The sequence below is a fragment of the Trichechus manatus genome, unplaced genomic scaffold (genome assembly GCF_000243295.1).
Source record: "Trichechus manatus latirostris isolate Lorelei unplaced genomic scaffold, TriManLat1.0 scaffold00045, whole genome shotgun sequence".
NCBI classification, from domain to species: Eukaryota; Metazoa; Chordata; class Mammalia; order Sirenia; family Trichechidae; genus Trichechus; species Trichechus manatus.
In genome coordinates this window covers 3,228,407-3,242,092 of record NW_004443981.1, presented here as the reverse complement: position 1 = coordinate 3,242,092, position 13,686 = coordinate 3,228,407, and the positions used below count along the sequence as shown (strand labels likewise).

The 13,686-nt window shown below is 47.2% G+C and overlaps 1 protein-coding gene across 1 annotated transcript in view; it reads left to right on the top strand.

Annotated features, from left to right (window-relative positions):
- The window catches only part of TTC7B (tetratricopeptide repeat domain 7B), a 271,431-nt gene that overhangs the window by 176,662 nt on the left and 81,083 nt on the right, over window positions 1–13,686 (top strand). Inside the window, exon 15 of the mRNA XM_023731656.1 lies at window positions 13,328–13,444. Coding sequence (XP_023587424.1) covers window positions 13,328–13,444 — 117 coding nt within the window. The remainder of the gene's footprint in view (window positions 1–13,327; window positions 13,445–13,686) is intronic.

The window sequence follows — 13,686 nt, the reverse complement described above, 5'->3', positions numbered from 1 at the left end:
TCCCACCACCCTTTTTAAGGGAGAAGGAGAGAATCTAGGACAGATTAACTTAATATCATGGGTGGGACTGATTATTTCCCCTCCACCCAAGCCCACCCCCATCCTGGGCTTGGGTATCCACACCTCTTGTTAACAAAATGCCTTCCATCCTTCACAAATGGCCCAAGGTGAAGTTTCAGGGTTGTTGATGAAAGGCATTGAATCTGGGTGACAAGAAGTCTGGCCCCTCCGATTGTTTTGAGAGCCCTTTTGAGATGTCTTAGAAGTTAGTCTTCTGAATCCCTTTGCATGAATCAGATATGGAGGCTCATAGACTCTTGGAGCTAAAAGGAAACTTGGGCCCATCTGTTCTGTGCAAGAATGCCCACACCAGCATCCCTGATTTCCTGGAGCACTTCCCTGGTGTTGCTGCTGCTTCCCTGGAGAGACAGCCCTTCCTCATGGGAGGGCCATGGGGGAAACCCTCTGTGTCCCAAGCTAATTTGCCTCCCAGAGCCTGCCACCCATAGTTCTGGGCTGGGCAGCCCCAAACCACGCATTCGTGATTGGTAACCTCTAGCTGAAAAAAATGGATTGAGTACAACTGACATCAGGGAGAATGTCCCTCTTATTCTGAATGAAAACGTTTGACGTCTGCGGCTTCTTGACACGCAGGTGTGAGGCTGGCAGGAGGGATGTTCACGCTGAAGCGCAGTGATGTTGGAAACCACAAAGGAATCAACTCCCAAACCAACCACCTCCAGAGATGCTCTGCGGGGGCAGTGGGACTGGAACCAGCAGCCAGACACTGTCCGCTGGTTTCTCCTTCCCTGGGGCCTTTCCATCCATCCACTCCGCCGGCTAATGGTTAAAGAGCCCCTGCTGTCCACCAAGAGCTGCACCAGGCTCTGGAGACCCAAGGACAAACAGAGCACGGTCCCTGCCCCTGAGCAGCCCACAGTCAGAGGTGGAGGCAGAATTGCAGTGGAGGGTGATAAGTGCCTCAGGAGAAACAAAGATCCCCACTGCTGCTGCCACCCTCACCTTCTGGAGCAGGGCTCCCTGCTTTAGAGCTCCAGCCTAGGCATGGACCAGCCTCCCTCGGCACAGCTGAAATGAGCCAAGAAAACCTAACTGAATTGAACCCTTCATGCTATAGTAAATGAGAACACATAGGAGGGAAAGACTTGGCATGTAAGGAACACAAGGCCAGGATCCACAGGAGGAGGTTTCTGGTGCACAGACACAGTCGTGTTCAGTCCCAGAGAAACCCATCACCTGCCTCTGGTCCCAACGTGTTGGGTCATCTTCCCAGCAGCTGCCAGGTTCCTACCTTCCTGGCTCCCTTTCAGACTTTGAGTGGAAGGTGGTTTTTCATTCACTTCCATGTGGGAGCTAAGCTTCTGGGAATCTTGACGTTTCTGTGGCCAAGACAAGCAGAGCTTCTTGTTCTGAGGAGCCACACATGGTAGCATTTGGCACTTTACACATGGATTCCTTTGAAACCATGTCACGTCCTGGTCTAGGCCCTCTCCTTTCTAGATCTAGGTGATTATAGGATTCCCACTCTTGGTGTCTGTTGCCCACTGAAATGGGCCCAAATGCCTCAGCTCTTCAGCTGAAGTGCCCATTCTCAGGCTTGGGAGTGTGTGGAAGTCAGCATCCTGGGGGCCAAGTCAGAAATAAAGAATGAAATAATCCAGGGAAATGCTTTAGAAAGTTGGCCGTTTGGAGAAGCGGGTCAGCAGGAGAGCATTTGCTTTCTGTTCCCCTCTCCCCCATCTTAGAAATTACCTATCTTAGTTATCTAGTGCTGCTATAAAAGAAATACCACACGTGGGTGGCTTTAACAAACAGTGATTTATTTTCTCACAGTTCGGGAAGCTAGAAGTCCAAATTCAGGGTACCGGCTTTAGGGGAAGGCTCTATCTCTGTCCTCTCTGGGGGAAGGTCCTTATCTCTTTTTAGCTTCTGTTCCTTGGCGATCTTTGTGTGGTGTGGCATCTATGTTCCCCTCATCTGTGAGTCCTTGCTTCTGTGCCTGATCTGCTCAGAAGTGATTGGCTTAAGACACACCCTACACTGATAATGGCCTTATTAACATAACAGAGGAAACCTTATTCCCCAGTGGGATTACATCCATAGGTGTAGGGATTAGGATTTGCAACACGTATTTTAGGGGGACACAGTTCAATCCATAACAATGCCAAATAGGTCAGTGGTTCAAAGAGAATAGATTATTTTTTTTAAGAGCCGGGGTAGTTTGATGGGAAGACTTGCTTTCAGATATTTCCTGTTCACCCATTTACTTACCAGATGGCCATTTGACACTTCTGTATGAAAGGCACCTGCTCACCAGCTCGTCTACCAGCAACCTGCGGGCAGGTTCTCTGCCTCCTGCTTACTTTGCACCACTCAGTCCCTAACCCCTAAGGGCAGAGAGCACTCAGTAAATACTTATGACTGTTCATGTAAATTCTCTTGTTACTTTGTAAAAAAAAACAGTTTCTGTCTAGTCGATTCCTATTCATGGCGACCCCATGTGTGTCAGAGTGAAACTGTATTCAGTAGGGTTTTCAATGGCTGATTTTTTCAGAAGTAGATTGCCAGGCCTTTCTTCTGAGGTATTTCTGGGTGGACTCAAACCACCAGCCTTTTGGTTAGCAGCTGAGAACGTTAACCTTTTACACCACCCAGGGACAGCCTGTTGCTTCGTGGATAGCGTTAAATGAAATGGCTCCTTTTACAAAAATGTCAGACTCGGGGACTAGGGGAGGTCTTTTGAAACATGGGCAGCGTGCTTTGGAGGTGTTTTGAGTTCAACCTGTCCAGATTACAGTGGCATCACTAGGAGGGTGCAGGGGATGTAGACTGTACCAGGTGACACCATCAGAGGGGGTGACACCAAAATGACTGTCCATAAAATTTTTATGCCATGTTTTAGCAGAAATTTATTATTTTTTATAAAAATATCCCTGTAGTTAGTTACAACAACAAAAACATTTTTCAAAAGCCCAGCTTATATGTATCAGTATACCTACAAGGCTAAAACTCTGTGCTAATTTACTTTTTGAGCCTACTCATGCACTCAGGTCAGAACTGCCATTTTTATCCAATTACAATGATGCTTTGAATCATGTGGTTTTGTCTGCATGTGCTGCAAACACACGCTGTTGTTTTCATTGCCGCTGATGTTTTCATAGTCGCTGATTTTGTCAAATTTTCTGGTGTTTTAGCTACAATATTGTGGTAATTCATACTTGTGAACCTATTTCAATATCTTTTTTGAGAGTATGGTAGTAAGTAAAGGAAAAGAAGGAGTGATATACAGGAATTACGATTTATGAGTAACATTAGTACAAAAAACGTTACTAAGGATTCTGTGTGATCTGGTACAGGAGGAGGTCAATGGGGGGGGGTGACACCATGAGTTACCACACGGGGTGACACCAAGCCTGGTGACGCCACTGCCAGGTTTTTTCCAGTTTGGGTGCCGGCTCCTGGACACGCATCAGAGTGGAGATCAATAGATGAAGCAGGAGCAAAAATGAGCCAAACCAGGGTTTCTTGAGATGATTTATTTCAGCTAAATATGTCAGTTGTTTGTTTGTTCTAAAAATACTGCTAGAAGGATGGAGGAGCATTCCAGATTGTTGACATTTTGACTGATAGCAGAGGCAAAATGTAACTGATATGGGATCTGACAGGAGTCTCTGCCTGACATAAAGAGGAGGCAGGATTAGCGTACCAAGAGGTGCAACCAAATCGTCAGAGACGACCGTCTCTCGCACAGAGCCTCCAACCAAGGCTCAGGAGCTGCTAAGCTCTGTAGAATGAGGCATCTGCTCTTGATATTTTGGCACCAAGAAGCTTTCTTTTGCTGAGTAAGTGTGGCCTCAACTTCCCCCAGAACACACAGATCTTCAAATCTGAGTTGGATGATGAAGCTCTCACTCTCACGACCGTGAAGCCAAAGTGGGAGAAATGGTACATGACCTCCCAGATGTGCCAGCACGTTGTGGGGTGTCTTCTTCTTGAGCAACCCTGGGCATTAAAGGTGGTCAGGTTTCTTTCCTCCCGGTGTGGTTAAATATCTTCCAGACACAAGTTTACCAGTGAGCCAGCTGGGTTGGTTACCTGACAGGGCCTTGTTCCCGGAAGGGAAGCACTTGTGAGAAGATCCGTACCCCTCAAACCCTCCTTGGGTGGTTCTGTTGGCAAACTGACCAGTGGTCAGCAGGTGGTCTTGTTTTTTGTCAAGGAAACCAGGCACTCAGATTTGATCCCTGGAAAGCTTGAAGACTGGGGCTTTCCGACTGGTGGCCTGTGAGCTGATGTCCTCTAGCAGAGTACTGTTAGGCCAGCACATATTTAAAAAATATTTGAATTTGGTTACTTACAGGGGAGGCAGAAGGAGCCTTGGTGGCTCAGTGGTTAAGCACTCAGCTGCTAACCAAAAGGTCCGCAATTTGAACCCACCAGCCCCTCCACAGGAGAAAAGACCTATCGATCTGCTCCTGTAAAGATTACAGCCTGGGAAACCCAATGGGGCAGCTCTACTCTGTCATATAGGTTGCTATGAATTGACTCGATGGCACCCAACAACAATAATCCTTACAGAAACAGAGGAGCCTCTGGGTGGGTTCAAACTGCCGACCTTTTAGTTGGCAGCCCAGCTCTTAACTGTTATGCCACTAGGGCTCCTTAAAGATTACAGCCAAGAAAACCCTATCATATGGGGTCACTGTGAGTCATAATCGACCTAGTGGCACACAACTAAGAGGGGAGGCAGGCACAATTCCAAGCACTCCCTGTTGGGTGTTGTGTTTGGAGCCCTGGTGGCACAGTGGTTAAGTGTTTGGCTGCTAACCAAAAGGTCAGCAGTTCAGATCCACAAGCTGCTCCTTGGAAGCCCTATGGGATAGTTCTCCTCTGTCCTATAGGGTGGCTATGAGTCAGAATGGACTCAGCGGCAACAGGTTTGGGTTTTTGGTTCTTGGTGTCTTGAACCCAGCTCTTACCTGCCTGGGTCTAGAAGACATGTGAGTTTCTGACCCCTGAAAAGGAACCACCATGGTAATGGGACAATGTCTCAGTGCTCTGCAGACTCCCGGAGGTGCCCTTTATGTGGGCAGCAATGCGAATGGGCCCCCTGGACTTGTGCACTGTGGCCGCCCTGGCAGTCTCTCACCGGAGACACTCATGGAGGACTTGGACAGGGTTAAAGCACAGCCATCAGACCCAGGAGAATTCCTCTGGGTTTAGGACCACAGACGGCCCCTTGTACGTAAACTTAATGTAAATGGTTGTTCAGAATTTCCACTGAACTTAAAAATAAAAAGCATCCTGCATGCTCCCTAAGTTCTTTTTTTAAAATTTTTTTTTGTTGTACTTTAGATGAAGGTTTACAGAACAAATAGATTCTCATTAAACAGTTAGTACACATGTTGTTTTATGACAATGGTTAACAACCCCATGACATGTCAGCACTGTCCCTTCTCAACCTTGGGTTCCCTGTTAGCAGCTTTCCTGTCCCCTCCTGCCTTCTAGTCCTTGTCCCTGGACTGTTGTGCCCCATTGGTCTCGTTTTGTTTTATGGGGCTGTCTAATCTTTGACTGAATGGTGAACCTCAGGAGTGACTTCATTACTGAGCTAAAAGGGTGTCCAGGGATCATACTCTTGGGGTTCCCCAAGTTCTTATTGGCCTGAAACAAACACCAGGTAGAATTCCCTAAGTGCAGGGGCTCTTTTCCCTGCAAGTCTTTAAAAAAAAGAAAGCAGACCATTGTAGGTTAGGGTGGATGATCACCAGCTGGAGTGGTACTTCCAAAATTTGACATGCACAGAGTCACCTGGACTCTTGTTACCTGCAGATCCTGACTCAGGAGGCCTGGGTGAGTGGAGAGTCGGCATGTCTCCCTCACGGGCTCCCAGGGGACCCTGCTCCCGACCACACTCTTAGTAGCAAAGCGTTTAGAGCACCTCTCAAGATCTTTTCCAGCTTTGGATTAATTGGAAAAATCTAATTTTTTTCTAATGAGCCAGTGAGCAGCAGGTCAGTACAGCAGTTGAATGAGCCAGATGAGCTAAGAAATTGAATACTTCCTGCATCACAGCTGAAGAATCGCTCATTCGTTCAGGGGCCTCTTATTGAATATTCACTCTAGGTGAGGCCCCACGGGTGTTTTGCTGTCTAGTGGGAACAGTCACATGAAGCCCTTCCAGCTGCCGTCAGAGGGGTCTCAGGGCACAGCTGGAAACCCAGCATCATAGGCTCACCCAGTGGCCGTCAGGCCAGCCACAAGGCTGGTTTTCAGTGACAGGGTGACTCAGAGAACAGCCCCTTCAGGGATTAAACCACTTTGGAAGCCCAGACAGCAGAACAGTGGCTCCAGGGCCAGCACACAGTAGGCCGTCAGCCATGTGGGTGCCCAGGAATTGAAATGCATGTTCTTTGGGCCTCGTGGCCCTGACAAGCCCCTGGCTTCCGTCTGTGGGGGAGGTGACAGCAGGCCTCTCTCTCTGAGCAGCAGTGGCCTCACATGACTGCTCCTTGCTCCTTCCCTTTCTGACTTGGTTCTCAGCTGACTCATCTGGCTTTAAATTTCCATCTCCTCCTAGTCACCACATGGTTCTGGCACATCTCTTTTGATTTCTCTTGCCGTTCTGATCTGTCTACCGCCTAGCCATCTTCTCAATTTAAAAGTTCAGTCCAACACACTCTATCCTCTCTCCGTCTCCCACCTTGGCCTGATCTACTATTTCCTTTACCTGATGACAGATACTCACTCTCCTTTGGGTGTTTGGCAGCCAGCCCCACTCCAGCTCTCAAGACAGCCTCCCCAGAAGCCAGGAGATGGGGAGGGTACTCGAGGACCCACGCCATGGCCCCAGTTGGGCAGATACCACATGCTTTTCTGCACAGCTGTTTGCTATCTCTGCCTACATTCAGGAGAGAAACAGAGCAGGCCCCTGGCATGCTGAGCCCAAGAGCTCATAAACGCAGCTCAGCACAGAGTACCAAATGTTGAAGGTCTCGTGATGTTATTGCTAAATCAGCTGCCGTGAATGCAGCACGCACAGATCAGCCCATTAGTGAGGGTTTTGTGTATTAATGTGTGCCTTTCCTTCCTTGATGCACTTAATGAGTACGTTTCTTATACTGCCAAATGAGATTGGAGGGAATTATGACTGTAGTATTTCTTAAACTTTTCTAATTTATTTTCATTGAGAGTTCTTCAGCAGGAAGCTTTGTGAGGCAAATTAAATTCCAGAATTCAGAACTCTCTGCCCTTTTAGCCAGGGAAGTGGTGGTTCAGTGGTAAAATTCCTGCTTCCCATGTAGGAGAGCCAGGTTCGATTCCTGGCTAATGCACCTCATGCATAGCCACCACTTGTCTGCCAGTGGTGGTTTGTGTGATGCTGAACAGATTTCAGTGGAGCTTCTAGGCTGAGAGACTAGGAAGAAAGTCCTGGCAGTCTACTTCTAAAAATCAACCAATGAAAACTCTTATTGCTCACCGTGGTCCAATCTGCAACCGATTATGGGGAAGGCATAGGACCGGACGACATTTCATTTCATCGTGTATGGGGTTGCCATGAGTCAGGAGCTGACACGATGGCAGCTAATAACACCACCCACCCTTTAGCTTTACCCAGGCCCCACCTCCATGAGTCCTAGACTCCAGCCACCATCCCTTGAGCTCACTGTGGGCGCTCACACCTCCCTGCCTGTGCTCGTGTGTTTGCCTGGGGATGAGGGGCATGGAAGACATCAGAAAGGGGGATTTTCACAGTTAGGGTGGGAGGGGTGCTGGAAGAGCTCCAGAATCTATCTCTTTCCGTTTGTGCTTCCAAAGAACTTTGTCCATACGTCTGTGTTCATTACAGATCATGTGTATATAACATGAGACCGAGTTTTAGCTTTCTGTGCCCCATCCATGAAATACTCTTACATCCCATACACGTCAGCTAAACTAGAGTGATGTGCTAGAGACGGTGTCTGGAGGTGGGGGGTTTCCAGGCTAGGAAAGTCTTCAGACATTAGACCTGGCCTGATAAAACACCACTTTGGTATGTTCCCTGCAGTGAGCAATGGAAAGTCACTGCAGGACGTGCCCCAGGGCATCACCAGGAGCAGTTAGGTCTGCTTTCTACGCTCTACAGGGAGCCAAACAGCTTTGTTATTTCAAGTAATCTACGGATTCTTTTAACCATTCTAGAAATAAGGGAAACATTATTTTTGTTAGTTTTAATGAAAAGTAAGACATTGATTAACTAGATCCTTCAAATGGCCAGAGTTTTATATGCACCACATTTTTGAATGAAAGAAGCAAATCACAAAAGCACATGCAAATGTGGTCATGTTTTAAAGAATCCTCTATGATATTTCCTAGTAGTGATACCCCAGCAGCCCAAGTTCCTTCTCTTGTACCAAACCAAGCTCAACCCATTGCTGTCGAGTCGATTCTGACTCATAACAACCCTGTAGGACAGAGTGGTGATGGGTATACAGATTGCTGCATAGTGTTTCCAAGGAGTGGCTGGTAGGTTCGAACTGCCAACCTTTTGGTTAGCTCCCGTAGCTCTTAGCCACTGTGCAACCAGGACTCCTGCTCTTGTACAGCCCTACCCAATTTCCAGGGCCATAGTCTGTCCCGGAACCAGAAGTCCTGCCTAATATTGACAGTCAGGTCTTTTCTCTCAATTGGCCTGTAAGTTCTTTGAGGGCAAGGGACTATGTTTTACACCACTTTATATTCCACACAACATCTAACACAAATGTTTGCACACTGTAGAGTTTTAAATATTTGTTGTTGTTTTTAGGTGCTGTCAAGTCTATTCTAAGTCATAGCAACCCCATGTGTCAGAGTAGAACTGCTGCCCCATAGGGTTTCCTAGGTTGTGATCATTATGGGATGGAGCAGATTGCCAGGTCTTTTCTCCCACAGAGCCACTGGCGGGTTCAAACTGCCGACCTTTTGGTTAGCAGCTGAGTACTCAAACATTGCACCACCAGGGCTCCCTTTAAATATTTAGCAATAGATTAGCGTCAGTGTTACAGTTAGAATATTTTAAGTCATTCTTCTCTGTGTCATGTTCAGTGCTTTGGAATCAGATGGATTGGGCTTAAATTTCTGTATACCAATCGCTAGCTAGGTCAACTTGGGCAGGCTACTTAATCACAGCCTAACTTGCAGGGTTATTGTAAGAATCAATGATTAAGTATTTAAATGTCTGGCAGCTGCTGTTATTATTGTTATCATTTCAGTTACCTGGAAAGCAGAAGCTTCCTTCTGTAGCTGGTGATTCCACAGATGTGAGCTCTTGGTCTTTCTGTGATGCATTTCCATTTGGGAGGTTCAACTCCTATTATTTAAGGCTAGCTTCAGTGTGGGGGATGCTATTTGACCTGAATCTTGAAGGACGAGTAGTGCTTAAAAGGCAGAAATGGGTGGAGCAGGCATTTGAAATACAGGGAGCAGCTATGCAAAGACCTAGAGGCATGAAGGAGAGTGGATCATGGGGGAAGCTGGTTGTGGCTGGAGTGGTGGATGTACACGGCGGGGGGGGGGGGGGGGGGGGGGGGGGGGGGGGGCGGCGGCAGTGGACAGACAGAAGCTAAGCTTGTGGGCGGGAGGCAGATCTTGAAGGACATTGTATGTGATGATGAATTTGGGCTTTGTGTGGGTGAAACGGAAGCATGAGTATCAGTGGTGTGGTCAGGGTTGGTATTTTAGCAAGGTTTTTCTATGAGTGTGATTGTAGTCTTCATTAATTTCCTGTACGGTTTCAGAGATTCTCTGAACGAGATATTTCTTTTTTAACAATTACGTTAATGCACTTTGAACCAGTTGTATCAAAACCAAACAAAACTCACTGCCGTCGAGGTGATTCCGACTCACAGTGACCCTATAGGACAGAGTAGAACTGCCCCATAGGGTTTCCAAGGAGCGGCTGGTGGATTCGAACTGCCGACCTTTCGGTTAGCAGCCTTGCTCTTAACCACTGTGCCACGAGGACTCTGAGCCAAGTGTAGGGGATAGGAAGAGATCATTTGCCCAGCATGTGGCTTCTTCACAGACTTCTGGAGAAACATCTTGTTTCATTCATGGTTGGACTTGGGTGGTGTGGCCAGCATGCCCTCTTGGCCCAGATGTCTCCTCTGCCCTCTTTACGAGGTTGACAGTTAGCATCTTGAAATGTATTAAAGGCCCTTCGATCCCAGGTTTTTTCATAACTTGGTTTTTGCCTCAGGATTTCCTTAGAAGATGGAATCCATAATATCTTTGGACATCAAGCACAGCAAATTAATGCTAATCACTGTTTGTGTACTCTTCATTTCTCTGCTGATGTAGCGTACATCCAGCCAGATGTTTTCGAACAATCTTGAAATGTGTGAGCAGGGTTCAGCAAACATGATGACAAGTATCACTTGTTCTGTTTTCAGTATTGTTTTCTGCCTTATAAACAAGCCGAAGTTTGGGAAATGGTGAAAAGAGGCACCGTGTCTTGGAGGCAGCTCCTGCTTTTACACATGCATTCAAAGGAGGGCCAGAGTCCGGCTGGCCGGGTCTTCCTGCCCGTTGTACTGGGAATACCTGCGTCACGGCTGCGAGGCTGGCAGTTTTTCTCCCACACTGGGGCTCTCTAGCTTCCTTTTTCTGTACATCTCTCTTTCATGCTGTTCCTCTTGCTTTACTTCCAGGTGCCTTTTCCATCATCTGTGCTTAGTAATTCAACTATTGTTCTTCCTGTCTGGCTCTCTTAAATCCAGCCCACACCTTTTCAGCGGCATATCCTGACTCAAGTGTTTGAAAGCCGTTGTTTCATGTTACTTAGAAGTTCTTTTTCCAGCCAAGAAGCCTTACACAGAACTGTTCCCCTAAACTGAGGCTTAGAGACAAGCTTTGGTGTTTTGTACTTTGGGTACAGTTAAAGGAATCATGGGTAATTGCTGCCACACTCCTGCCTGTATGCTGGGAAACCTTCCCCACGACCTCCACACCCTCCCTGGGGCAGGCAAGCTCCAAGCTTGGCTAAGCCGGAAGGACTCATTGGGCCTCCCAGAGACTCAACATCTGCACTTGTGTGGCCTCCCTGGGCTCCCCATGGTCCTCAGTGGGGTCTTCCCTGGCCGCAGTTGCTTGGTAATCACCTCATCCGGGAAAGTCTCTGGGCTCCCCAGTAGGTCTCCACCAAATGCTGACAGGTGGCTGTTGGCAGTTCTCCTTCCTCTGTATCCTGTCTGCCATTGACCCACATTTTGTAGGACAGTCTGGTAGAAGAGCACTCCTACCATGTTCTGGACTCATGAAGACATGAGCAGGAGTCTGCTTCTTGACTCCTTAAAAACCCCTTGAGACGCCCTGGATGGCTGCCTTCCTGTAGGCGGTCCTGAAAAGGTTTCAGGGGAACTGCCATTCTTCTTGAGATCTTTTTGGGCAGAAGCTGAGCCCTATTCTCACGTCTAGCCTTGTTCTTTGGGCCCACCTGCTTGTAGATCAGGGACAGCATCCCTCACATTGCCTGGCCTCCCATCCCATCAGCTCTGGCTGCTGCAGACCCAGGCTTGAGGAGGCTGCAGCCCTTACCCCACTAGGAGCCTCTGGCATCGGGCTTCCTGTGTGCCGGCTGGTGGGAGTGGTTGGTGCTGACCCATTCCTGAGCTTGGGCAGTGACTGGTTAGGACCACCCTCATCTGCTCTCACATAGAGGAAAAAGAGACTTTCCTCCTTGAAATGCCTTTGAATGAGGACTGTACATCCTGCATGGTTGAGGAATTCACAGGATGAGAATCATCATGGAAGGGTATTTAGATCTAACTTAAATCACTACAAACACCTTTCTTTCTTCTGTGGTTTATACGGAGGATAGTCAGTGAGCAGATGCTGATTTAATACTCATTGATCTCAGTGCACAATTCTAGGCACTATGGAGGTAAGGCTAGAGAGAGGGAGATATTAGGGTTTTTCAAGAAAAAAAATCACATCCAGAAAATAACCAAAGGAAATGCCTAGGTTTCCTTATTTGTTGAGGGGAGATAAAGACCACCTACCTAGAAGAGTTGTTACATGGATCACATGAGATATTCTATGCAAAGTGGCAAACACAAGGCCTGGCATAGTAGGCCTTTAATAAATAGTAGTTCCTCCTTTGCTTTTTCTTTTTTTAAATTATTATCAACAACAAATACCAGCTACTATGGTACTTACTGAGTAGAGAAGATAAAGGCATAAAAGTTGTATCAGTGGAAGACTTATTTGATGAGGTGGGGATTAACTGAACTTGGGAAGATTGAGGACATGGCATGTGTAGTCATAGAGTTAGGAAAGCGCATAGTGTTCGGCCAGTGAATTGTGTTGGGAGAAGTAAAGGGTCCAATACTATGTGTGGCCCAGAATCATATTGGTGAAGTAAAATAGGAGTGGCCAGTTGGTGGAGGGCCTCAAAGGACTAGATAAGGAATTTGGGTTTAGTATTAGAGACAGAAAGGAATCGTCAGCTTCTTGAGCTGGGAATGAAAATTAATTTTGGAGGTCTTTGTGATAAGATTTCTTAGGGGAAGTCAGGGGACAGGAAGACCATCAGAAGGGTATCTAGACTCATTCTGAGAGCTGTCCAGAGACATAGCATACAGATGTAAGTAGAATTTGGGAATGGGATAACTGGGGGGCCAAGAGAGGGAGAAGGTTCTAAGTTTAGTGCTCAGAAGGTCTGGATGGAGAATGAAAGTACAAAGAGGGAAGAGACACCTTGTGATTATTGAGTGAGTTTGTGAAGGCCTACCCCCTAAAAAGCAGGCCTGGGGAACATTAAAGGGGAGAGGACCTTAGCCAGATGCCATGTTTCTTTATGTGCCTCAGTTCAGCCTTTCGAAGCTCAGCAGATTCATTCACCTTCACAGAATGAGCATTATCACGTAAGGTTATGTATAGATACTTATATCAACTGAGTCACATCTCTTGTGTAATTTTGTAAACAAATCAAGATTCACTTTTAATGAATATTCGAAGTTTCACAACAAAATTAATTTTGTTCCAAAAACCATGCTCTGCATAAATTCCTGTGTCCTGAGTAAAAGGAGCCATTCTAATGCTTTTAACCTGACCGCCCGTGGTCATGTTGTACTTATATCTGCCATAGTAGTTAGATTTATGCAAAGCCATCTGTTTAGCTGGGAGTTCTAGAACCTTGGTTCTTCTCCAGCCTGCTTCCCTTGGACCAAGCCTTTGGATAATCCCCCTCCTAAAACAAGTGCAGTAGTCTCCAGCTCGAAGTCAGACCACTTTGTGTTGGGGGACTCTGGCTTGAGCTGTGTTTTCTCCCTTTGTCTCTCCACCATAGACTACTGTTTTCCAAAGTGAAGTTGGAGTCGCTCTGCAGGGGCCCAGATGAGGCTCTCCTCACCTGTAAGCACATGTTACAGATATGGAAATCCTGCTACAACCTAACCAACCCCAGGTAAGAAACCAGCAGTGCCTGTTTTGCATAGTGTTTGTGTGTGCCGCTGCCTATCAGGGCTATCTCTGACTGGCATTTAGCAGGCATTAACTCTGCCACCGTGGTGCACCTCCAGGTCCCCAAGAGTAGAAGATGGTAACAGGGGGCCTCGCGCTCCATTTTTAATGGGATTTTCTCCCAGTGGCTGCTGAAGCCTCCAAGTTGTGGGTTTCTTTTGCTTTTGCTGCCATGGTGGCCCTCTA